The sequence below is a fragment of the Danio aesculapii genome, chromosome 3, assembly GCF_903798145.1.
Source record: "Danio aesculapii chromosome 3, fDanAes4.1, whole genome shotgun sequence".
NCBI lineage: Eukaryota > Metazoa > Chordata > Actinopteri > Cypriniformes > Danionidae > Danio > Danio aesculapii.
Window position 1 is genome coordinate 57,457,035 of NC_079437.1, and position 26,877 is coordinate 57,483,911.

At 39.8% G+C, this 26,877-nt stretch overlaps 1 protein-coding gene across 1 annotated transcript; it reads left to right on the plus strand.

Annotated features, from left to right (window-relative positions):
* LOC130219998 (transmembrane channel-like protein 6) lies at nt 1–25,888 on the plus strand. Its single transcript, XM_056452463.1, has 19 exons — nt 1–94; nt 173–304; nt 1,812–1,934; nt 2,283–2,376; nt 2,450–2,537; nt 3,879–4,130; nt 4,237–4,397; nt 4,485–4,626; nt 7,390–7,539; nt 9,810–9,964; nt 11,129–11,210; nt 11,507–11,604; nt 14,869–14,964; nt 15,105–15,180; nt 16,012–16,145; nt 20,527–20,685; nt 20,785–20,863; nt 25,517–25,586; nt 25,696–25,888. Exons 1-18 carry the CDS (start codon nt 1–3, stop codon nt 25,583–25,585), a joined length of 2,184 nt encoding a protein of 727 aa, XP_056308438.1. The 3' UTR covers nt 25,586; nt 25,696–25,888.
* Nucleotides 25,889–26,877: the final 989 nt, after the last annotated feature.

A 26,877-nucleotide genomic window follows, 5' to 3' on the forward strand; every position in this document is an offset into this window, starting at 1 on the left:
ATGACTGCGTCCCGGATCATGGAGACCATTCCTGGTGAAGATGGAGACCTGTTCGAGCTGGAAGATGTTAGGAGGCCAAACCGAGAAGTCAGATGTGGGTACAAAGCATTGAAACATCATGATGTCTAATCCATACATAAGAATAAAATAAGAAACGTTTTTTTTCTTGTAGTTGATCTGACACATGCAAATGAAGACATAGAGGCACATTACAATGAACCCAAACACAGACACACTCTGCAGAGGAACAACTGGTCCTCTTCAACCCAGAAGGTTTTGTCCGCCATGCCCAGTCGCTCTATGAGTAAGGCAACGCTCTCATGCTGTTTATACTCCTTCAGTTAATATACAATCACAGCATTTTGACTTAAAAACATGAACATACAAACTTAAAAGTGTGTACATTGCTTATAAATTAAAATAAAATACAGTTTAACATGCTTCAACTTTAAATTTAAATTTTAAATTAATATACAAAGTGAGTGACACATAATTAAATGTTATTTGCAATGAACTTTAAGATATATTCAAACTTTATATTAATTTTAAATGCAAACCAAATGTTTTTTGACCCATTGAATTAATTTTATGCTGTGTACATTTTCACACAGTAGTTATTAAACAGAGAATGGTCAGACTGGCAACGTTCAAATACACGAGCAAGTAGTATCATACAGGGCAGTCCAAACAAGTAATCAGGTCACAGCCAAAAAGATCAGTCTGGGAAGCTAACAGCATTAACAATAAACAAAGCAAAGGTCAAGAAACACAGCACAGGGACAAACAAGACAAGGTAAATGCTTTGTAATGTTAATAGGTTAACAAGACTCAGCCATGTGTGTGGAAATAAGAGGTGTCTTTATAGTCTAGGTAATGAATCAAAGGTGAGCTTCAGCTGTGTGTCTGTGTTTGTGTGTCATCTGGGGGTATAGTCTATATCGGAGACATGGAAGTGCGATATGCACATCAATATAGCAGCATTTTTTATGACACTGTATAACAATAATTAATATTTTTACAATACTGTGATGGGTGGGGTTCCTCCGGGTGCTCTTGTTTCCCCCACAAGTCCAAAGACATGCGGAATAGGTGAATTGGGTAGTCTAAATTGTCCTTAGTGTGTGTACGTTAATAAGTTGTATGAATGTTTCCCAGTGATGGGTTGCAGCTTGAAGGGCATCCGCTGTGTAAAACCCCAGATTAATAAAGGGTCTAAGCCGTAAAAAAAATGAATGAATGAATTCCGGCCGCAACCATATGCGACAAAAAACCGGAACAGGTGTGTGTGAGGTGCATGACAGGACTTGTAGTCCGTTTGGTGACAGATTTGTAGTTCTCCAGCTGGTGACTGTAACAGTTACAGTAAAATTTAAAAATACATTTGATATTCAAACTCACACTAGTAGCATTTAACAATGAAAAAGCCCATAATCAGTACCTGGGGTGATCACTGTCATAGACGTTTATGCTGTTGTTCAGCCGTAAAAAATAAAAAAAATGTTTCTAAAGAAATTTTAGGTGATGGTTTGCACATAAATACCTTTAACATGGAAAAGATACCTTTTGTTGCGTATCGTTGCATGTAGTTATGGTGTAGACTAGATAGTCAGGCACGCTTGCTTGTGTTGGTCAGTCTGGCAACCTGTGTTTGCATGGAGTCGTCAGAGGAGGGGCCGCATGAAAAAGCATTTCGAACTTGAACTGCAGTACCCAGTTCAACCATTGGGTGTCAATCCTACATACTGCACCTTTAAGTTTTAATATTTAACGCATAAAAACTGCTGCTTTTTCTGATCTGTGTCTTTTCTCAGAGTGGAATCAAGCTGCTGCAGGCAACCAGAGCAGATCCACCAACACACAACAAAGGAGACCTGTCTCCATCTGCACTGAAGACCAGGATGTCTTTACAGATCAGGACGACTACGTAGATGATGGTTTGCAGCAGTAAACACTCACAATGTCCACTATCTTGATCAAGCCTGGGCTCAAATCATGCTTTATTGAGTCTGTTAAGAAAACATTATTTAATGTGCAGTGAGGCACTTTAAGACCTTCCTCCCTAGTGAAAAAGAGTTTACGGAAACTGCAGTACAACACTTCTTTAATTTAATTTCACACTTATTTTCATAATGGTCTGAAAGACACAGCTACAAGAAACAGGCCATGTATAAATAGCTGCTGATTAAATAGTTCAAATGTCTAGGTGAAGATGTTTATATCACTAGAAGTAGAGCAAAGAATCATTATATTGACTTTTTTCTGTGCTCTGATCCTAAATGAAGAGTTGCTGAAGAAACTGCAAGGTTTGTCTGTTGGTGAAAGTGCACAGCTGCTGCGTGAAATGGCTCTTAGTGTTTCTGAGAAGCGTCAGATGAGGTAAAGTCAATGTAACACTGACTTTTGGAGACTGTTTTATGAAGTGTAATCTTGTCTAAATTTGTCCTTTCAGAGAATTGGTGGTCTGTTGGGAATCTGGAAAACCTCGCTCTGCTAACAGACCCCTGTGCCTTCATTGGTTTCAAACTTGTTTGAAGAAGGTGAATGTCTTTTTGTAATTAAAAGGGAACCTACTATTTTTACAAGATGTAAAATAAGTCACATCAAGTCTGATGTCCCTAGAGTGTGTATGTAAAGTTTCAGCTAAAAATACCCCACAAATAAATCTTCTATAACTCATTGAAACAGTATGAATTTCATCTCTACTGGAAATTATTCCTTTGCTTTTAACCTCACACACACATTTTAAGTGAGAAGTAAGAGCACACACACTGTGAGCCTGTACCTGATGCAGTGGGCAGCTGTTGCAATCCAGCACTCGGGGAGCAATTAGGGATTAGGTGCCTTGCTCGAGGGTGTCTCATCTTGGTATTAAAGATGGAGAGAATGAGATTCAATTACTTCACCCACCTTCAATTCCTACTGGGACCGGGAATTAAACCAGCAAGACTTGGGTTACTCATTTAGGCAACAAATGCCCCACAAAGTTTGATATTGTCAGAAGTGGGATTTGACTGCAACCTATCTGCGCCCAGGCACTGATAACACTAAAATTGAAAATTTCTTTGAAATGAATACGAGGTGAATACCAGACACCGCTTATCACCAGGCTAATATCATCCAGCATCATGCTGTGGGGATGTTTTTCAGCAGTAGGAACTGGAAGACTAGTCAGGATAGAGGGAAAGATGAATGCAGCAATGTACAGAGACATCCTGAATGAAAACCTGCTTCAGGAGTGCATCTCAGACTGGGGCGACGGTTCATCTTCCAGCAGAACAATGACTCACAGCACACGGCCAAAATATCAATGGAGTGGCTTCACAACAACTCTGCAAATGTCCTTGAGTGGCACAGCCAGAGCCCAGACCTAAATCCTATTGAACATATCTGAAGAGATCTGAAAAAGGCAGTACACCATCGCTTCCCATCCAACCTGATAGAGCTTGAGAGGTCCTGCAAAGAGGAATGGACAAAAATTCCCGAAGACAGGTGTGCCAAGCTTGTGGCATCATATTCAAAAAGACTTGAGGCTGTAATAGCTGCCAAAGATGCATCAACAAAGTATTGAGCAAAGGCTGTAAATACTGATGTACATGTGTTTTTTCAGATATTTTATTTATTTGCAACAATTTCAATAAATCTTTTTTTCACATTAAATAATGTACAGTGTGCCATTTGGGGCAGCTATTGTCCTTTGTGTATACAGAAGAAATTCAAACAGGTTTGGACCAAGTAAAGGGTTTTAGATTACAGTATGGCCATCCTTTCTGAAAATATGGATTGTTTAAATAAAACTTTCACAAGTGATTTTGTTTCTATCCGTACATTTATTTAAGCTGTTCATATGTACTGTGCGCACACTTGTTTTTCCTACGCAGGTTTCGCGTGGTGTCTGGTCTGGAAGACAGAAGTCTTTACAGCTTTGGCAGAAAGTGTTTAAAAACATCAGCGCTCACTTTGGCATGGGAGTTCTGTCTTACTTCATCTTCCTCAGAAGACTTTTACTCTTCAACCTCCTCCTCATTCTCATCAATGGCCTGTTCCTGCTCCTACCACAACTCTCAAATCCATCTACACATTCCTCTTCAGAAGCAGAGCATAAATTTAACCCATGGATGCTTACTGGCATGGTAAAATGTTTTTAAAAAAGCAGGCGCTCTTTATTAGGGTTGCTGTTTGGTATAGTTGATTCATTGGGTGAAGGGAAATTATTTTGCTTTATTTGTTCCTCAACAGGGCATTCTCACAAACTCCGTTATGTTTTATGGCCACTATTCCGACTATTCCGACTGTCAAACAGGAAGTAGCGTATGTTTTCAGAATTACAACATTCCTCTGGCATATAGCTTCACTTTTGGAATAGGCATGTTTGTCACATGTGTAATGCTTGTTTACAAGTAAGTCTTTTTCAATTTTTTTAAACCAAATTTTAGCTTTAGCTTGCTATGTCAGTGATTCCGATTGTTTTCTTTTTCTGCTTTCAGCATGTCTAAAGCATTCGGAAAGAGCCAATCATCTACGACTACCAGGAAACTTGTTTTAAAGGTTTTCTGCTCATGGGATTTTAAAGTCTACAAGAAACGGTCTGTAAGACTGCAGTCAGTGAACATCTGCACTCAGCTGAAGGTGTGTGGAAATACCAACACAATCTCATTGCAATTCGTAACTTTTTTTTTAGTGGCTAATTCGTACGAATTCGTACGATCTAATTCGTACAATTTTGTACGATTTGCTCATCCTCCAATGACGGTTGTGGTATAGGTGAATTGGTAAGGCTAAATTGCGTGTGTGAATGAGTGTGTATGGATGTTTCCTAGTGATGGGTTGCAGCTGGAAGGGCATCCGCTGCGTAAAACATATGCTGGATAGTTCGGCGGTTCATTTCGTTGTGGCGACCCCTGATTAATAAAGGGACTAAGCCAAAAAGAAAATGAAGTCCTGATGTGGCTGAAATGAGGTGACCCATGCTCAGATATTGTGTTCTGCATTTAACCCGTCCAAGTGCACACACATACCATGAACACACACAATAATAATTGATTGAGTGATTTTTTTAAACCTAGCCTATATCTGTATTCTTTTCTTATATATAATAATAATAATTATTAATAATAATAGAGGTTGGCATGGTGGCTCAGTGGTTAGGATTGTAGACTGGGCCAGTTGGCATTTCTGTATGGAGTATGCATGTTCTCCCCATGATGCCGAGGGTTTCCCACACAGTCCAAAGACATGCGCTATAGGTGAATTGAATAACCTTAAAACTGGCCGTAGTGGATGAGTGTGTGGTGGTGCAGTGGCCTCACAACAAGAATGTCGCTGGTTTGAGCCTCGGCTGGGTCAGTTGGCATTTCTGTGTGGAGTTTTAATGTTCTCCCCGTGTTGGCCAGGGTTTCCTCCGGGTTCTCCGGTTTCCCCCACAGTCCAAAGACATGTATGGGTGAATTGGAGAAGCTAAATTGTCCGTAGTGTATGTGTGTGAATGAGAGTGTGTGGGTGTTTCCCAGAGATGGGTTGCAGCTGGAAGGGCATCCGCTGCGTAAAACATGAGCTGGATAAAATGGTGGTTCATTCCCCTGTGGCGACCCCTGATTAATAATGGGACTAAGCCGAAAAGAAAATGAATGAATGAATGAATGAATCTGTTGTTTTGAATTCCCCATAGATTGTTAGCCCAGTTTCCACCAAATTTGGCGCAGACAATGCTGCCAAAAACTATAGAATTTTCCAGTCGCTCTTTAGCTTGTTGTTGTGCTTGTTTATGATGTGGCCACTTGGCTGCTTGGCCCCGATAATGGCTGCTTGCAGCTATATTTAGCAGCTATAGTCATTCATTTTCTTTTCGGCTTAGTCCCTTTATTAATCCGGGGTCGCCACAGCAGAATGAACCGCCAACTTATCCAGCACATGTTTTACACAGCGGCTGCCTTTCCAGCTGCAACCCATCTCTGGAAAGCATCCATACACACCCATTCACATCTATACACTATGGACAATTTAGCCTACCCAATTCACCTGTACCGCATGTCTTTGGACTGTGGGGGAAACCGGAGCACCCGGAGGAAACCCACGCAAACGCAGGGAAAACATGCAAACTCCACACAGAAACACCAACTGACCCAGCCGAGGCTCGAACCAGTGACCTTCTTGGTGTGAGGTGACAGCACTACCTACTGCGCCACTGCGTCGCCCGCTATATTTATCATATCATAACATTAATATTACTATTATTATACATCTTTTGCTTTTTTGGCCCCTTTAAAGCAATAAAGAGGTATATATTTTTGTCACATTTATTTTGGTGATGTGATTTTGGTCAACAAAACCAACTGTATGAATAAAAAGGAATTCATTCATTCATTCATTCATTTTCTTTTCGGCTTAGTCCCTTTATTAATCCAGGGTCACCACAGCGGAATGAACCGCCAACTTATCCAGCATGTTTTTTTTACACAGCGGATGCCCTTCCGGCAGCAACCCATCACTGGGAAATAAAAAGGCCATATTTCCCCCAAACCTAGTGCACAAATCATCTGTAGTTTTAGTAAGGTTTATTTACAAACTAATTTCGAGAGGATCACGTGCTTATGATTTATCACAGCCGGTCTCGTATTAAGCATATGAGCCATAAGCTACTTTAAATAACCACAGTCTACTTTATCTTAGTTTGGAAGAAACCCCCCTTCCTCCCCATTCTCCTCCTTCACCATAGATAGGCCCAGTGGTTAGCACTGTTATCCCCACAGCAAGAACACTGCCAGCCCTGGTCCTGCCAGGTCGGTAGGCGTTTCTGTGAGGAGTTTGTATATTCCCCCCGAGTCCGCTTGGGTTTTCCCTGGGTTCTCCGGTTTCCTCCCACCATCCGAAGATATACATCATGCATAACAATCAAGCATTTGTCTAGCCCCCTTTTTTTCTCACATGTTCCCTAGCTACTGCAGATGGGGAGTTCTGAGATCCACCGAGCTCAGGCTCCCCTCTCGCTCTGCGAACGGGAGGAAGCCCCGGGCTCGAGGATCCCTTGAGCTCGGGGCTCTCTACCAGGACAGCATGCCAAACAAGCTTTTGATGGATCATCAGCTAAGTGTGAACTCTTGAATTCTTCTTTGTTTTGAGGTCTATTGCACACTTTATATATGAAATTGCAGACTTCAGCTTTACTAAATTGGCCATAGTGTATGTGTGTGATTGAGTGTGTATTCCCAGTAATGGGTTGCAACTGGAGGGGCATCCGCTGCGTAAAACATGTGCTGGATAAGTTGGCGGTTCATTCCGCTGTGTTCCCCAGATTAATAAAGGGACTAAGCCGAAAAGAAAATGAATGAATGAATGAGCTTTAACAGTATTTGTCACTATGCATACTACACTTCATTTGTGTCTGTGTTTTAGGAGATGCTGTCAGAGCTCATATGCAAAAAACAAAAGAGGAACTTGTGTTCGACGTTGAGATGGTTGAGTTTACACTTGCTGGTATGGTCCATTTGTCTGCTGTGCATGGGTGCCTGCATCTTTGCTGTGAACTACTTCCACCTTTTCAGGGTAAGGGTCTACACGGTGTTGAACAGACAAACCGAAAGGCAGCAGGACGATTAAGAAATCACACAAATAACGGAAGAAAAAGACGAGTCACATCCTGTTCGCGCACTGGTTATTTTTGTTGACTCATTACATGGCAGCTCTAAAGGCTCTGCAACTCTTTTCTTTGGCTTTATTCAGTTTAATGCTAATTTAAGTAAGGTGCCAAGTAAGGTGACCCATGTTTAATTCTGAATGATTTATTCATTCATTCATTTTCTTTTCGGCTTAGTCCCTTTATTAATCTGGGGCTGCCACAGCGGAATTAACCGCCAACTTATCCATCACTTGTTTTATGCAGCGGATGCCCTTCCAGCTGCAACCCATCACTGGGAAGCACGTACACACTTATTCACACACACATACACACACATTTTTGGAGTGCAAAGCAATGACAGCATATAATGCATTCTTGATTGTTGCTAGTTTTCCCTGTTGGAAAGAGGCAATGTTTTTCATTTTATTGTTGATCATCAGTTGCCGTGCAAAAAAAGCTTAGTTTCTGGCTTACAGTTAAAGTCAGAATTATTAGCCCCCCTGTAAATTTAGTTATTTTTCTTAAATATTTCCCAAATTATGTTTAACAGAGCAAGGGAATTTTCACAGTATGTCTGATAATATTTTTTCTTCTGGAGAAAGTCTTATTTCTTTTATTTCAGCTAGAATAAAAGAAGTTTCTAATTTTTTAAAAGCCATTTTAAGGTCGAAATTATTAGCCCCTTTAAGCTATAGCCTAGTTAACCTAATTAACCTAGTTAAGCCTTTAAATGTCACTTTAAGCTGTATAGAAGTGTCTTGAAAAATATCTAGTAAAATATTATTTACTGTCATCATGGTAAAGATAAAAAATCAGTTATTAGAAATGAGTTAGTAAAACTATAATGTACACTATTATGTATTTGTATGAAAATAATAAACGGGGGCTAATAATTCTGAGTTTAACTGTATATCGTTATACGGAGTATAGTGTGTGGACGTGTAAAAGAGACCATTGTGCACTTATCTTGATATGTTTGAGAAAAAATAAACAGCTCAGTCTTTAGAACATAGTAGACATACTGTAGTAAGTGTATTTGTGCACGCACACTATAATCTGCTGTTTTACTCCATAGAACTCCATATAAAAGTCGGAAACTTTTTTGCACAGGCCTATCTAAAGAGTTAAGGCTGCCAGCTAATCATCAAAGGTAAAAATTCAAAGTTTTACCTTGTCTTAACTGGGAAAAACACCAACAATCAAGAAAGCATGATAATAGCATCATGGCTTTGCAATCAAAACAATGTGATTATAATGGAAGTCAATAGGGCAAAAACAGCCACCAACATAACGAAAGGGTAATCAATTAGAACAACACACAGGGGTTATTACTCCAATTATTTTTGACCAGTTCAATCTATTTTTGGCTATTCCCTCCCTGTGTTGGCCAGGGTTTCCTCCGGGTTCTCCGGTTTCCCTCACAGTCCAAAGACATGTATGGGTGAATTGGGGAAGCTAAATTGTCGGTATGTATGTGTGTGAATGAGAGTGTGTGGGTGTTTCCTAGTGATTGGTTGCAGCTGGAAGGGCATCCGCTGCGTAAGACATATGCTGGATAAGTTGATGGTTCATTCCGCTGTGGTGACCCCTGATTAATAATGGGACTCAGCCTAAAAGAAAATGAATGAATGAATCTGTTGTTTTAAACTCTCCATAGATTGTTAGCCCAGTTTCCACCAAATTTGGCTCAGACAATGCTGCCAAAAAACTATAGAATTTTCCAGTCGCTCTTTAGCTTGTTGTTGTGCTTGTTTATGATGTGGCCCCGATAATGGCTGCTTGCAGCTATATTTATCATTCATTCATTCATTTTCTTTTCGGCTTAGTCCCTTTATGAATCTGGGGTCGCCACAGCGGAATGAACCACAAACTTATCCAGCACATGTTTTACGCAAAAACACCAACAATCAAGAAAGCATGATAATAGCATCATGGCTTTGCAATCAAAACAATGTGATTATAATGGAAGTCAATGGGGCAAAAACAGCCACCAACATAACGAAAGGGTAGTCAATTAGAACAACAAACAGGGGTTATTACTCCAATTATTTGTGACCAGTTCAATCTATTTTTGGCTATTCCTACAAATATAAACACTCAACTTAAGACTTTCTGGAACTTTCTTGTTCTATATTGTTGCTAGAGGTGTGTACTGTCTGTGAATGTTTTATTTGAGATGTTCTGTATGTATTCGCAGTCGAGTATTGCTGCTGATGCTGACCCTGTGAGATTGCTGATCCTGCCTTTGGCCGTGTCTGCCTACAGTCATCTGCTGCCTGTACTCTTCGACATGCTATCCAGAGTGGAGCAATACAACTCGCCAGACATCCGCATTTATGTGTCTATCGCAAGGTCAGAAAAGGCATCACTAATTTATTTAGCACAGCGTCTCTTTACACGCTGTGTGTTCACTTCCTGTTAATTCCCCTTTGAGATCAGATCTGTTTCTGCTCAGAGTAGCAGGGGGAAGCTGCTGCTCATTCTTGTGTGACTTTAATGTAATGCGTCTGTTGATAAGCACATTAGCCTAACCAATAGTGTTTTCAGAAGTAGACACAAGAGAAAAATGCACTGCATCACATAGTTTTACCTTGCTTTTACATTGCTTTTCTCCTAACCCCTAAAACAAGAAATCAGTGGAATTGGTTTGGTTTGACTTGTAAAATGAGGCTCAAAAAAGGCTCCTTTACGGGGTTGTGTATATGATTATATAACCCAGGGGTTCTCAAACTTGGTCTTGGAGGACTGGTGTCCTGCAAAGAATAGTTCTAACCCCTAGCCAATCAAGCTCTTACTAGGCTTTCTAGAAACATCCTTGCAGGTGTGTTGAGGCAAGTTGGAGCTAAAATCTACAGGACACCAGCAATCCAGGGCCGAGTTTCAGAACCCCTGATATAATCTATACAGTATTTAATCACTCATATTTAAAATGCTAAACTCTCATACTTTATTGTGTTGGTTTGTAACATGGGAAATGCATGTAAATTTGTTGTTCAAACAAATTAGGGTCACTTAAGAACATCATTGCAGAATTGTTATGCAACCTTTTACAAACAAATGTGAAACTGCAGTTTTTAAAAGATGATCTCATAACTATAAATAGTTTAAAGAGTTGCTGTAAAAATAGTTTAGTTATAGCCATAAATGCCCTGTCAAGTTTAAGGAGATATGTGTCATTTATGAAGACTTTGTGATAAGACCAGCCTGATCTCACGAGAAAACGTAAGTATTTTACGTTTTGTCAGTTTAGTGGCTAATTCGTATGAATTAATTCGTATGAAATTATATGATTTTAAAAAGGAGGCGTGGCACCTAACCCCACCCCTAAACCCAATTGTCATTGGGGGATAAGCAAATCGTACTAAATCGTACGAATTAGATCATCCGAATTCATACGAATTAGCCACTAAATCAAAAAGTTACGAATTGCCGTGAGATTGTGTTGGATAAGACTGCGACTGAGATAGATAAAAATGTCACAGTATTCATCAAAGACTTCTTATTTTTCCCTTGCAGGAATCTGTTGTTGAAAGGTTGCATTTTTAGTGCCTTGTGTTACTACTGGTTTGGAGAAATTGAACGGAAAAACAATATACAGGTGACAGTGTTTACTGTAGTAAAAACTAAAGTTTATTACATGATTTATTACTGTTTATCAGTTCACTATAGTTAATACATACAGTACAGTGTGATGTAGCATTCTTTAACAAAGTGTTGTAAATACTGTAATATATGCAGTATAATACACTTTTTTGGTTCAAATATACTATTGTATTTACTATAAATTACTATAGTATTTATTTTTGTGCGTTGCATGCATGAGAAACATAATTTAAAAGTAAAAATTTGTTACATTTAGTGAAATATGAATTGATTTATTTATGTTTATTGCAGTGCTGGGAAACAGCGGTGGGTCAGGAGCTTTACCGTTTGATTTTGATGGATCTAATATTTGAAGTGCTGTACATCCTCTTGGCGCAGTTTTTTTGGGGGTAAAATCAGTTCTCTTTCAGTCAATCACTCCAAGTTATGTCGGAAATTACAGATTGTCCCTGGAATTTCACTGAGAGCTTAAGAGCAGTCGCACTGTTGACGCACTGCGAGTGCATTTGAAAAAGCTTGAGCCGACTCTGTTCCTTTCAGAAGGCAAGTGAGCACTTGGGCAGAACTGAGGAACACAATGGATGCTAATCCATCAGCTGAATACCTTCAGACTTCGCATTCCTTCACAGCTCACCTAGCCCAGGCTTCGGATGGGTGTGCCGTTTTGTCCTCTGGGATGGTCACATTTTGATTCGATGACTCTGAGAACAGATGCCCATCACCGCATCAAAGGGTGAGTCTGGGGTGCCTTCAGCCCATGACCTTGAGTCAGACATAATAACTATGCTTTCCTGGGCAGCCTTGGTGGTTGTATTGGAAGTGGCTATCTCCGAGGTTGACAGTGCAATTGCGGGCATTGTCTGCAATACGCCGCCACCTTGGAGGCAACACCTCCAGCATAGCACCTCTCTCTGCTCCCTGCCCCCTTCTTCTCGGTAGAGTACAAAGAGCTCATAGCGGCATGGAGGGTGTGTTTTTCTCCTTGTCCTTGAGGTATTCTGCGCACACCATCTTAAATGAATGAATATATGAAGCTATCCCCTATGTGGATTGTGCAATTGTGGGCATTGTCTGCAAAACTGTCACCACCTTGAGGAGTAATCTAAAGCTCCTATTCAAAGCATGTAGCCACATACCTACCAACATTTGTCTCTTAAAATCCAGGGGGTTGGGGGGTCTGTCTGCACCGGGAGTACCGGGAACCTGCTGCCATCGGAATAGTTGGCTATAGATTATAGATTGTACCAAACAGGACCGGGGAAAAGGGGGTGAAATTCTGGGAGTATTCCAGGCAACATGACAAAACAAGATGGGTCTGAAGTACGGTAGACTCCCGGGAAAAATGGGAGTCTTGGCAGGTATGTGTAGCCAGGCTGCATTTGCCCTGCATGCCATGCACATACCAACCGATGGAACCAGGCACAGGACTTGCATGATAACCTCATAATAACATTCGTCCATCAACTGACTTTGCTCTCTTGACAAACTAAGTCAGCTGCTCGTGCCCTGGGGAAGGTGATGACAACACGTGTGGTCCAGGAATGCCACCTTTGGCTGAACCTGGTAGATATGAGGGACATTGATTACTTGGCACTGCCCTATTTCAGACTGGCCTCTTCGTCAATAATGGGCATTTTCCCCGAGAGTTCTCTGCAGCCACAACAGCCTGCAACACCGGCCAGTAGCTGCATTGAGATAAACCAGGTCCCCAGATGGGCATGGTACTTGGGGACACGTCGACTGACCACTCCGCTTTGGCACTATACACTCAATCCCTGGATGCATGTTGTTGAAATGACAGATGCTTTCAGTTCAGGCTGGAGCACCGTGTAAGCAAGCATGCAGCTGCTGGTTCATAAACCAAACCCTGTTTGCATTGTCATATCAGTTTTCTGGAGCTTTTGGAAGCTTTTCTCGCTCTCCACTGGTTTTTATCAGTGTGGGAAGGAAAACACGTACAGATCAGGATGAACTGTACAGCTGTAAACACAAATATCAATGACTTGGGTGGAATATGCTCCTATTGCAGCTCACTGCTCGCAATCGCCTCTCCCTGGCACATTCCACTGAGGAAGGACCTCCTTTCTCAGGGAGCACCATCTAGCACCCACACCCAGGTCTCTGGAACCTCCATGTTTGGTCCATAGTGAAAGATTTAGATGACCTACCGGCCATTGTGGTTAACATCTCTCAGGCTAGAGCCCCATCTACAAGGTGTGCCTATGTCCTGAAGTGAAGTCTATTTGGTGAAGGAACCAGGTGTTGGCCCATTGCGTTTACCAGTATGCCCGCTTTGTCAATCCTTGTTTTTGAGCTTGGTGCCAGCTACTGTATGTGTGACCCCCACTTGGTGATCCCACGGTGAGTTTCGCCTATAGGTGAGCTCATGTCTTCCCTTCCAGATAATCATCTTATTTATAAGTAGTCCTTTCCCCCTGTTTAGGGCTAGCTGTGTTTTTTTCAGAGAGTCTCTTCTTTTGAGTAAAGAGTGGCTTCTGCAGCATCCTTTCCCTTCAGGACTGGAAGGCTTTTCCAACCTGCTGTTGTATCACTAAATCCCTAGCCTCAGCTTAGCTAAAAACAATCCAATTATGACTCCCCGTAAATTCTAAATATTCCCCTTATTCTGGTAATTAGGGCATGGAGACGCTGGATGATTGCGCCTGTGTTGGTGTTTGTGCACTCACGCTATTCGCTTGCCATACATCACACTAAATGTGTAGCAGATTCAGCTGCTGTGGTACTTCACATACATTTCCCAAATCTGTTGTTTCTGACATAACTACGAGTGACAGACTGAAAGGGAACATCTTGGTTATAGATGTAACTCTCATTTTATGAAGAAGAGAGCGGAGATGTTATGTTTCTTTGCCACAGTAGCTGAATCACCAGCTGAATGCTAAGCCTCCTCAGCGATAGCCTGATATACTCCACTAATTATAGAGTGGCTACATCTACAAGCAACCCATTCTCATTCTGAAAACATAGTCCTGTGGACGTTTCCGGAGGTAAATGCAGCCGGAGGTACGTATGGCTGCATTTAATTTTTTAAGCGAACGCTACAGGGCGGTATGATGCCATTCCTTTTCACGCTTACTGGCTGACCGCTTACCTCCGGGTGGAGGGCTTTCCCTACGCAACTAGTTTGTTCAGTTAGCTCATCGTGTATGTCGGCGGACTTGAGACACAGAGAGAAGCTGACCACAACGATGATGACCGGGTTCAAGTCTAAGGAAGAGCAGTTCCAGAAATCAGGTAAGACTAAAACAGAATCCAATCATTCAGACCAGTCCAATCAATCAAACTAGTCAATCATTCAGCCAGTCAGACAGACGGTCTTTCGACAGCGGCCTCTGGTGGGTTTACGTGAGAACAGTGCGGGACATATTTCGTGGTCTCCAGAAACGTCCATGGGACTACGTTTTCAGAATGAGCCTGGGTTGTCTACAGGAGTTGCACTCCCCAATTCATAGGCATTTTTGCCCCATTTTTCAGTGTCATCTGGTGATTTTCCCAATCTGTTGTTTTCGACATAACGTCTTTGTTCTCTCCTTCTGGGAACAAGGGTTACATCTGTAACTGAGACACTCTCCTCATTGTATACGATAGCAGTGATATTTTGTCGGGATTGATGCTTCTTTCTGCTCTTTCAGATTTTGTGTAAGAAATGTCACACTGAGAAAAAGGAAACTAGAGTTTGCCATTGCTCAAGAAGTCCTGGAGCTCATCTACAGTCAAACTCTTGTGTGGTACTGTCATTTCCTAAGCTTTAAGAAACATTTATATTTCCATTATATTTTAAGAATTGTTTGATTCACAAACGAAAATTATCCTAAGAGGCACTCTTGAGGTGAATTAAACCTTTGTCTTTTCTTGTTTGCTTTTTTAGGTTTGGTGTGCTGTTTTCACCACTGTTGCCTGCAGTGCAAATTGGGAAACTTTGTGTCCTTTTCTACTTAAAAAAGGTCAAGCTCTTCTTAGTCATTTTAGGGTTAATTGAGTTGGAGGGGCATAGATTATAGAGTGTAAAGATTCAAATGCTTCCACAAAAATGCATTTCTATTTTAATTTACTGATCATCTTTAGAGATATACTGAATGCCCTGCAGCTCTGACTTTGTGCCTAAGTTATTTTGTTTGTCATGAAAGACAGAAAAAAATAGCCAGAGGGAAAGAAACACATATAGCAATAACTATAGGCGTAACACTAAACTGCTGTAATGAGAGATAGATCACCCAAAATTGAAAGTTTCCTCATTGTTTACTCGCACACAAGTGGTTTTAAACTTTTATGAGTTTCTTTCTTCTTCTGAACACAAAACAATGTATTCTGAAAATGTTGCGAAAAAAGCAGTCACTAACATCCATAGTAGGAACTAAAATGCAAATGAAGTCAATTCTCAGCGTTCTTGTATATCAAGGGTTCTTAAACTTGGTCCTGGAGGTCCAATGTCCTACAGGTTTTTGGTCCTGGAGGTCCAATGTCCTACAGGTTTTAGCTCCAATGTGCCTCAACACCTGCAGGGATGTTTCTAAACCCTACAAGAAGTTTGATTTGCTAGCTCAGGTATGTCTGATTGGGGTTGGAACTAAAATCTGGACACCGGACCTCCAGGACCAAGACTGAGAACCCCCTTATTTTGTGCTCAACAGAAAAAAGAAACAAAAATGGTTTGAAACAAATGGTGCAAGAGTAGATGATGACAGAATTTCTATATTTAAGTGTGTAATAATAATTAATTAAAGATCTTTTATTATGAATATTATGAAATTAAGTATGTGTGTGTGTCTTCATAGACGAGCTTGATGGTGAATTTCCAGGCCCCCAGGAAACACTGGAGAGCCTCTCAGATGAGCAATCTCTTCATCAAACTCCTTTTCATCCCGTCCTTCACTGGAGCTCTTGCTTGTGTCATATACGTAATATGGAGGTTTGTCTCTTAATAGTATTACATTCGCATTACATTTAGTGTCTATAGACGGCTAAATCTAGAAAAACACTAAGAGGAAAACACATTCTTTGCGAACGGCCCCTTAGAGTGTCCCTAAGGCATAGGTCTCAAACTGGATTCCTGTAGCGCCGCAACTCTGTACAGTTTAGCTCCAACCATAATCAAACACAGCTGATCCAACTAATCAAGGTGTTCACTACTATGGACTATTAAGCAGGTGTGAGTTGGAGGTGGTTGACGCTAAACTATGCAGAGCTGCGGCCCTCCAGGAATTGAGCTTGAGTCCATTGCCCTAAGGCAGGCATGTCCAAACTCGGTCCTGGAGGGCCGGTGTCCTGCAAAGTTTAGTTCCAACCCCAATCAGACACACCTGGGCTAGCTAATCAAGCTCTTACTAGGCTTTCTAGAAACATCCTTGCAGGTGTGTTGAGGCAACACACCTGTAAGGATCTGCAGGACACCGGCCCTTCAGGACCGAGTTTGGACACCCCTGCCCTATGGGCTCATTCACAACGAATGCGTCTTTGCTACAAAAAATGCGAAACACAACGCTTCAGACTGGTTTGAAAAAGAGCGCAGCATAAAGCATGAGGGTATCGAGCCACAGAGCACCTATAAACAGAAACATTTGCCCCGCCTTCGAGCTCTTCTGATTGGTCCACTGCTATGGAACTGACAGTCATGAACTGCGCTGCTTATGAAAGTTTACATTTTTTTAACTTGACAAAGCATCAAAAAAACATGGTGCTTACGTGCACAGTGCTTCAAAAGATGCGAGGCATGAACATAACGGTCACACACATACGTCAACCATGCATTTACATTGCTAAATCAATAGAGCCTTTGTACATTTCCAGGTTTGTCAGTGGCGGACGGCATCATAGCTGGGTAAACTCAGAGCGCAGTGAATGGGAGAGTACAACGAATAATTTTACAGTCCTATTTGCTAAAATAATAAAAGAAAAAGTCCACAATAATGTTATCAAGACTTTCAGATTTGTTTTTTTTGTAATTTACATTTACATTAAGTCATTTAGCAGACGCTTTTATCCAAAGCGACTTACAAATGAGGACAAGGAAGCAATTTACACAACTATAAGAGCAGCAGTGAGCAAGTGCTATAGACAAGTTTCAGGTGTGTAAAGTCCAAGAAGCAAAGCATTAGAAAAAAAAAAAAAAAAAATATATATATATATATATATATATATATATATATTTTTTTTTTTTTTTTTTTTTTTTTTTTTTGAGAGAGAGTACAGTTATTGGTATAGCCAGAGAGGCAGTTACAGATTAGGAAGGAAAGTGGAGACTAAATAGTTGAGTTTTTAGTTGTTTCTTGAAGACAGCAAGTGACTCTGCTGTTCTGATGCAGTTAGGGAGTTCATTCCACCAACTGGGCAGATTGAATGCGAGAGTTCAGGAAAGTGATTTCTTCCCTCTTAGGGATGGAACCACGAGGCGACGTTCATTCACAGAACGCAAGTTTCTGGAGGGCACATAAATCTGCAGAAGTGAGAGCAGATACGAAGGAGCAAAGCCAGACGCAAAGCCAAAGCAAATTTAACGCCTATATGATATAATACATACATAAATGCATATAAATGTTCTTACGTTTAAAAAAAAAATCTAAATATTAAAAACATTCAAGTATTTAAGATTATGATGATCGTTTAATGCGTCATAACAGGCTTGTGATAAGGGCCCGTAGAAAAGTAGCACAATGGAAAGGAAAAACACATTCTGCGTGTGCTGTGATTTTCAGATAAACCACATCTAAAGTAGTTCTAACAGATTTGAATAAAGTAGAGTCCCATATCACTACACTGAGTGATTTCAGTTATCTCACAGCTACACAGTCAAAAATCACATCATAACTAAACAAAACACAAGGCTTTGGATAAGATATTGTAAAAAAAAACTAGTATTGTAAGAAACTTGACAAACGTCTAATACAATGTTTCCCAACCCTGTTCCTGAAGGCTCACCAACAGAACACATTTTCAATGTCTCCCTAATCAAACACACCTGAATCACCTAATTAGAACATAAGAAGAGACTCCAAAACCTGAAGTTAATTAGTCAGGTAAGGGAGACATCCAAAATATGTACTGTTGGTGTGCCTCCAGGAAAAGGGTTGGGAAACACTGGTCTAATATATAACATCTGAACAGTGAATTTAGGTGAAGCAACCAGCCTGATCTCACGAGAAAACGTAAGTATTTTACGTTTTGACAGTTTAGTGGCTAATTTGTACAAATTCGTACGAGTTCAGTCGTACGAAATGGTACGATTTTCAAAAGGAGGCGTGGCACCTAACCCCGCCCCTAAACCCAACCGTCATTGGAGGATGAGCAAATCGTACTAAATTGTATAGTACGAATTCGTATGAATTAGCGACTAAAAAAAAGTTACGAATTGCCATGAGATTGTGTTGAAGCAACTATAGTATAAGCCAGGCATGGGCAAACTTGATCCTCGAGGGCCGGTGCCCCTGCAGAGTTTTGCTCCAACACTAATCAAACACACCTGAACACCTTAATTAGTGTCTTCAAGATCACTAGAAAGCTACAAGCAGGTGTGTTTGATTAGGGTTGGTGCAAAACTATGCAGGGACACCGGCCCTCCAGGATCGAGTTTGCCCATCCCTGGTATAAGCAGAATAAATAACTCCACTTCATGGCCACATCACCACCTCATCACCACCCCAGCAGGCACAGGACGTCAACATGATGTCAAAACCCAACGTCAGTGTTCAATGTCAGACAGATGTTGGATTTTTGTTACTTTCCAACACAACATGAAAACAACCAAATATCAATGTCTAATTATGTTACAGCTTGACGTTGTGGGTTACCACTATGACATCTATCAGATGTTGGATTTTGGTTGCCATACCTGATGAATAAATGTCAGTATTTGACGTCAATATGACGTTGGTTTGAGATGTTGGCTCAACGTTGGATTTTGGTCACTTTCCAACACAACCTAAAATCAACCAAATAGCAACATCATTTGACGTCGTTATTGGATATCAAAATAACGTTGACCTTAGACGCTGGTTAGACATTGAATTTTGGTCACCAGACATCACGACCTAAATCTAACATAATATTAACGTCTTTAACGTTGTGTGTCTGCTGGGACCAATCTCTGTTAATACGGAGATTAAAGTAAACTGCTTTCTGTGGAAACAAAATATACAGTTGAAGTCAGAATTATTAACCCTTCTTAATTGTTAGACCCTCTGTATATTTATTTCCCCAATTTCTGATTAACAGAAAGATTTTTCTTTCTCAACACATTTCTAAACTTAACAGTTTTATGAACTCATTTCTAATAACTGATTTCTCTTATTTATCTGATCTGCCATGATGACAGCACATAATAGTTTTTCCACATACTAGTATTCAGCTTAAAGAGAATTCAAATACTTAACTCAACTCAACTCAATTTATTTCTATAGCACTTTCAACAAACCACAATGGGTACCAAACTTGGGTTAATTAGGCAAGTTAGGGTAATTAGGCGAGTCATTGCATAACAATGGTTTGTTCTGTAGACATTTGAAAAATAATATTGCTAAAGAGGGCTAATAATATTGACCGTAAATTTATATATATATATATACACTTGAAGTCAAAATTATTAGCCCCCCCTTTGATTTTTTCTTCTTTTTGAAATATTTACCAATTGATGTTTAACAGAGCAAGGAAATTTTCACAGTATGTCTGATAATATTTTTTCTTCTGGAGAAAGTCTTATTTGTTTTATTTCGGCTAGAATAAAAGCAGTTTTAAATTTTTTTAAAGCCATTTGAAGGTCAAAATTATTAGCCCCTTTAAGCTATATTTATTTCCGATAGTCTACAGAACAAACCATCATTATACAATAACTTACCTAATTACCCTAACCTGCCCAGTTTACCTAATTAACCCAGTTAAGCATCTAAATGTCACTTTAAGCTGTATAGAAGTATCTTGAAAAACATCTTGCAAAATATTATTTACTGTCATCATGGCTAAGATAAAATAAATACGCTATTAGAAATGAGCTATTAAAACTATTATGTTTAGAAATGTGTTGAAAAAATATTCTCTCTGTTAAACAGAAATTGGGCACGGGGGCTGATTATTTTATTATTATTATTATTTTTAATTTAAAAAAATAATACAATTTTTTAAATATGAATATAAAGATCAAATAAATCTTTATCATTTGGGAAATATTTAATAAAAGAAAGGAAATTTCACAGGACTAAGAATTTTGACATCAGCTGTATTCAAAGTATATTTCAGCAAGTTTAACATCATTTTGTTGGCCATGTGGTCCTCCCTCACAGTTTGAGTGTGCTCTCTTTTAGTGTCAGGCCCTCATCAGGCTGCGGGCCCTTCAGGAACCTCAGTATGCTGTTGATCATTGACCAGGGGAAAAAGAGTGACAGTTTAAACTGGCTCAAGTCCACTTACATTCACTGGGTGTACAATCCTTTGTTCCTCTTCCTTATATCAGGAGCATTTTTGTGAGTATTTCTCATTCTTAGGCCTGCTGTGGGCCGTAAAACCACAGATCTGTCCCATCAGACATTTCTTAAAGCAACATCCCCCTCCATTCTTTCCAGAGCTATTATATATATTCACATGCAAGTTGTGGATGGCCAAAAGGTGATAACAGGAAGGTTGCAGAAGCAGATAAACTTTGTGAGTAAATATGATTTTACCATAATATACACTACCTGACAAAAGTCTTGTCGTCGATCCCAGCTTTAAGAGCAACATATAATAACTTGACTTCTAGTTGATCACTTGGAAAAGTGTCAGAAGGTAGATTATTCAGATGAATAATCTGTTGAACTGCATCCCAATCATCACAAATACTGCAGAAGACCTATTGGAACCCACATGGACCCAAAATTCTCATAGAAATCAGTCAAGTTTGGTGAAGGAAAAATCATGGTTTGGGGTTACATTCAGTATGTGGGCGTGCGAGAGATCTGCAGAGTGCATGGCAACATCAACAGCCTGAGGTATCAAGACATTTGTGCAGCCCATTACATTACAAACCACAGGAGAGGGCAAATTCTTTAGCAGGATAGCACTCCTCATACTTTAGCCTCATACAAAGTGCTCCAAGATTGGCCAGCCCAGGCACCAGACATGAACATTATTGAGCATGTCTGGGGTAAGATCATGAAGGATGAATCTAAAGACTCTTGATGAACTCTGGGAGTCCTGCAAGAAAAGAGTCCTTTGCCATTCCAAATGACTTTATTAATAAGTTATCTGAGTCATTGCAGAGATGTATGGATGCAGTCATCCAAGCTCATGGGAGTCATACACAATATTAAATCTTTTTCCACTGCAGCATGACTTTATATTCTGTACTGGACATTATTTCTGTTAAATGACAAGACTGTCCTAATGAAATAATTAAAAAATCAAAGCCTGATCATATTTTATTTTGGTAAAATAAGCGTAATCTAGAGGCCTTTGCCTTTCATATAAACCACTTTTGATTCCAAATGGTAAACTAGAAGTCAAGATAATATTTGATGTTCATAAAACTTGGATAGGCGACAAGACTTTACAATGTATTTGCGAATGTACAATGCAATGTTTTGCCCACTTATTTGCATTTTAAATTACATTATATGCAATGTAGATTACATTTATATTCTGTGCAATTCTTTGATCTTAAAGGGATAGGTCACTATTTACTCTCAGTTGGTGGTTCCAAACCATTATGAGTTTCTCAGGTTTGAAACAAACAAAGGGTGAGTAAGGCCCAATCCCAATTCTACCCCTTAGCCCTTCCCCTTACCCCTACCCTTCATTTTGGGCGTTCCCGTGAAGGGGTAGTGGTGTCCCAATTCCAACCCAGGCTCAATCTGAGAACGTAGTCCCGGGGACGTTTCTGGAGACCGCGAAATACGTAGCCGGGGGTACGTACGGCTGCATTTAATTTTTTTAAGCGAACGCTGCGGGGTGGTGTGACGCTGTTCCCTTCGGCACTTGCCGGCCGGCCAGCCGGCCGCTCGCCTCCGTGTGGAGGGCTTTCCCGCTGCAACCAGTTTGTCCGGTTAGCTCTTCGTGTACTCTGGCGGACTCAAGGCGCAGAGAGAGGCTGATGACGATGACGGCGACGACCGGGTTTGAGTCCGGGGAAGAGCGGTTCCAGAAATCAGGTAAGAAAACAAAAACAAAATCCAAAAAATGAAGCGAACAAGTTCGTCACAGGGTGAGAATGTGGTCAAAATCCGAAAACGTGGTAAAAATCAGATGAGGGCTTTTCTTTTTCTGGACGGCTTTTGTGAATCGTCGTTGGTTGGGTTTAGGGACTGAGGAGGGTGGGTCAGCCAATTGGCCGGTCGCACGGTCAATCATTCTGTCATCCAGGCAGACAGGCGGAAGGTCGTTCGACAGCAGCCTCTAGCACTTTTTCGCGAGAACGGTGCGGGAAAAAGCGCGCACAGCGGCCTCTCGCGGATTTGCGAAAACAAAAACTGCAAAAATACGTACCTCCCGGGACGTATTTCGCGGTCTCCAGAAACGGCCCCGGGACTACCTTCTCAGAATGAGCTTTAGCTTGAAGGCGTAGGGTTAAGGGCAAGGGGTAGATACCACTTTGAACAAAGATTTTTCAGGACAACACTTGAAACTAAGGTGTAAGAAAATTTCGCTATCTATAATCCATAATAATAACTCCTGTACAGCAGTCCCACAACATTCTGACACTCAAATACCCTGTCAGTAATGTCCAGGAATAAGCTTTTACAGTGTCTGCTATAATGTTAATGTTGTTTTGGGTGTGTTTACATTGTTGAATATGGCCACTGTGTAAATACACAGTATAGTTCAGTCTTATTGCCACATTAGATCATTATGATAACATGATATCGTTGCCTTCAGTGATTTCCTGAAGACAAATACCAAAAAATAGCACAACTGGAATAACTAGAGCAGTCGCCAGCGTCTGATCTCATATGAAGCATGAGATCGGGATGACACATGATGACGTGTGCAGGTGCTGTGCCAATTCTTAGGGGTAAATTTTGAAGCCCTTCTCCTTAACACTCGGTTTTAAGGGCCAAGGGGAAGGTGTACGAAAATAGAATTGGGATTGGACCTAAATGATGACCAGATTTTCAGTTTTGGATGAATTTTTTATTGTGCATGTATACATTATAATGTGCATTTATAAAAAGGTGATATTGATTCTATTTGTTTTTTCTTTTGTTGTTGTTGTTGCAAGTAGTACACAAGTGCTTTACATGATTCTGAGGTGTTATCAGGATGTTATTGTGTGGTTGTTGATTCAGCTTCCAGGAAATGGCTTTTCTTTAACAAGAGCAAAAATATCTTCAGTGTGTTTATCCAGAAATCCAGTAACACCACTGTTGCCAACTTACTAAATTTGCTTAGTAATCAAACCACCTATAGCATTATACAGTCCTCAGTCCTTAAATTAATGCACAAGCATTTGAATTTTTATATTTTTAATCCATTTTCTCAGTGAAAACAGCCAATTAATTTCAGTACATTTAAACAAAGCAGTTTTATTAAACAGTTATAGCTACTTAAATAAGAGTCTGGTCATCTGACATCTTTAGGAATAGTCAGACATTTGGGTGACATTTTATTTGGGTGTACTAATTTTTTAACTGTGATCTTAAGGTTTTTTTGTTGGATTAGCTCCAGTTTTGGTACTGACTAATCTAATATATAATCACAAATGTATTGTTGTAAAGCATCCTATAGGAAATATTAATTAAAAAGAGACATCTGTGAAGGGCTGTACTCGTTTATGCTGAGCACTGGGGGAAATAAGTATTGAACATGTCACCATTTTTCTCAAAAAACATATTTCTAAAGGTGCCGTTGACTTGAAATTTTCATCAGATGTTGGTAACAACCAAAGAAATCCATAAATGGAAAACAAAAACTACATTAAGTAGTTTACGAATGAAGTTATCTGTAATAAAATGAAATCACACAGGAAAAAAGTTCTGAACACATGAAGAAAAGGAGGCGTAGAAAGGCAGTGAAAGCCCAGACAGCAGTTGAAATCTCTCAGTAGTTATTCAATAACCCTCTGACATTCGTCATTGTAAATTAATATCAGCTGCTTCAGTCCAACATCTGCATTAGCAGGATGATGATGATGAAACCAGAGTGGACATTTCAGCAAGACAATAATCCAAAATACAGCCAAGGACACTCTCAAATGCTTTCAGAGAAAGAAAATCAAGCTGTGGAATGGCCCAGCCAATCACCTGACTTAAATCCAATATAATATACAAAATAAAGGTCAGATTTGATAGACGAAACCCAGACAGTACCATCAAGAGTTTACACTCACACCTGAGCAATGAATGTGAGTTCATTCTCCATATGGGAGACGTCTTTAAGCTGCCATCACAAACAAAAACCTTTTATATATTAATTATGTATTAATTACATTTCAGTTCTTTATCCATGTGTCATTTCATTGTTATTCCACATAAGTTTTTTCAGATTTTGTTATATTTTATGTTTGTATTGCTTGGGTTTTTACTAAAATCTGGTTCAATTCCTTGTTGTAACGGGGAAGTGACGCTAACAACAGGGGTGCGGATCTAAATGCAGGTTTATTAGAAGGGTCAGACAAGCAATGGTCAACAGAGGGGCAAACAGATGTATACAGGCAATCCAGAATCGTAGTCAATAGGCAGGCAGATGGTCAGAGGTAGGCAGCAGACAGGAATAAACGAGGTTAAAAAAACACAGCAAAGCAAGGAAACCGCGTTGTAGTGTCACATAAACAGTAGACAAGACTCAGCAATGAGTGTCTCAAAGTGTGTGTAATCAGTCATTGAGCAGCATCAGCTGTGAGAGTGTAATCAGTCAGGATCTGGAAACGGTTGTGTGTGTGTGGTGCATGACTGGGATTTGTTGTCCATTATAAGGCAGGATTGTAGTTCGTTTGATTGTTAATGTTTTGCACCGATCTCTGGTGGTTAGATCGCTGATGATCGTGACACTTGTCAACAGCTCCTTTAGAAATATTATTCCCAGAAAAAAAGAAAAAATAACACTGTATATTTGTTTTTTTCCCAAAATGCATCTGGGATTTTTATTTATTATTTTTATTTATTTATTTATTTTGGGGGAAGCAAAATTTATTTAGCTACTTAAAAATTTTAAAACTATAAAAAAGGCACACATATTGGCTATTAATGCCACTTGCCCCATTGAACATTAGCCTGGAGAGGGTTGGAAAGAGGTGACCTGTGGCACACACACACACACACACACACACAAAAACAAACACAAACATTCACTGATAATTTCTGACTAACATCTCTTTTGTCTTAGGAAGGTGAAGATAAGAAGTTCCTTATAGATAAAATCCAGGCCCTCAATGAGCCGAAATCTCAGCATTGAGGTCAGTTTCCACTCTTTCATTTTACTCAGAATTCCAGGAGTGATCTTGTGCATTCAGAGTTTACTGTGAATGGTAAAAATTCCTTCTTTGATTTCCTTCTTGTGAACAGGGCTGCCTGTTTTCGTGACATGTCACCTGTTGATCACTTGTGCTATCAAGGAAGAATAAATCCCCTTAAAAACAACAAAAAACACACAACATAATACCTGAAAAACTGGCGCAACGAGTACATTCATGTTTATTTATGCCTGTCTTCTGCATTTTTTTCTAGGATTGAAGATGTGATAAAAAACAGAAGAGAATAATTCTTAAAAAAAATAGCCAATGGGGAGTGGTATACAGTTGAAGTCAGAATTATTGCCCCCCCCCCCCTTTGAATTTGTTTATTTTTTTCACAAATGATGAGCAAGGAAATTTTCACAGTATGTCTGATAATATTTTTTCTTCTGGATAAAGCCTTATTTGTTTTATTTCGGCTAGAATAAAAGCAGTTTTTAATTTTTAAAAACCATTTTAAAGTCAAAATTATTAGCCCCTTTAAGCTATATTTTTTCGATAGTCTACAGAACAAACCATCGTTATACAATAACTTGCCTGATTACTCTAACCTGCCTAGTTAACCTAATTAACCTAGTTAAGCCTTTAAATGTCACTTTAAGCTGTATAGAAGTGTCTTGAAAAATATCTAGTCCAATATTATTTACTGTCATCATGGCAAAGAGAAAATAAATCAGTTATTAAAAATGAGTTATTAAAACTATTATGATTATAAATGTGTTGAAAGAAATCTTCTCTTCGTTAAACAGAAATTGGGGAAAAAAATAAACAGAGGGGCAAATAAATCAGGGGGGCTAATAATTCTGACTGGTGTTCAAACAGTTTAGTTATAAATAGTTATACACAAAAAGAGCATATTTAGGATGAGAGTGACAGAATCATAAGTTAAGATGAGGATTGTTATGGATTATTACTTATTGTTATTTATTTTTGCTTACTTATTATTACTTTTAATTATTTTAATGTACGCTGTAAGACATCTGGAAATTAACAGGTTCTGTATTTTGTGATTCACAAGTGTTTTCTGTTTATTTACGGATGCGATTTGCACAACCCAGGCTCATTCTGAAAACGTACCTCCACGGACGTTTCTGGAGACCCCGAAATACGTCCCGGCGGCACGTTTGTCTGCAGTTTTTGTTTTCGCGAATCCACCAGAGGTCGCCGTGTCCGCTTTTCGAGATCTCAAATTTTCCTCGCGAGTGCCATTCGCGCATGCTATTCTCACGTTAAC

Bases quoted from the DNA above. Each gene is read 5' to 3' on its own strand.
- LOC130219998 (XM_056452463.1), top strand. From the start codon at position 1: ATGACTGCGTCCCGGATCATGGAGACCATTCCTGGTGAAGATGGAGAC. The intron at 305-1,811 runs GTAAGGCAACGC...GTCTTTTCTCAG, and splicing joins CATGCCCAGTCGCTCTATGA to AGTGGAATCAAGCTGCTGCA. The intron at 20,686-20,784 runs GTGAGTATTTCT...CATTCTTTCCAG, and splicing joins CTTATATCAGGAGCATTTTT to AGCTATTATATATATTCACA.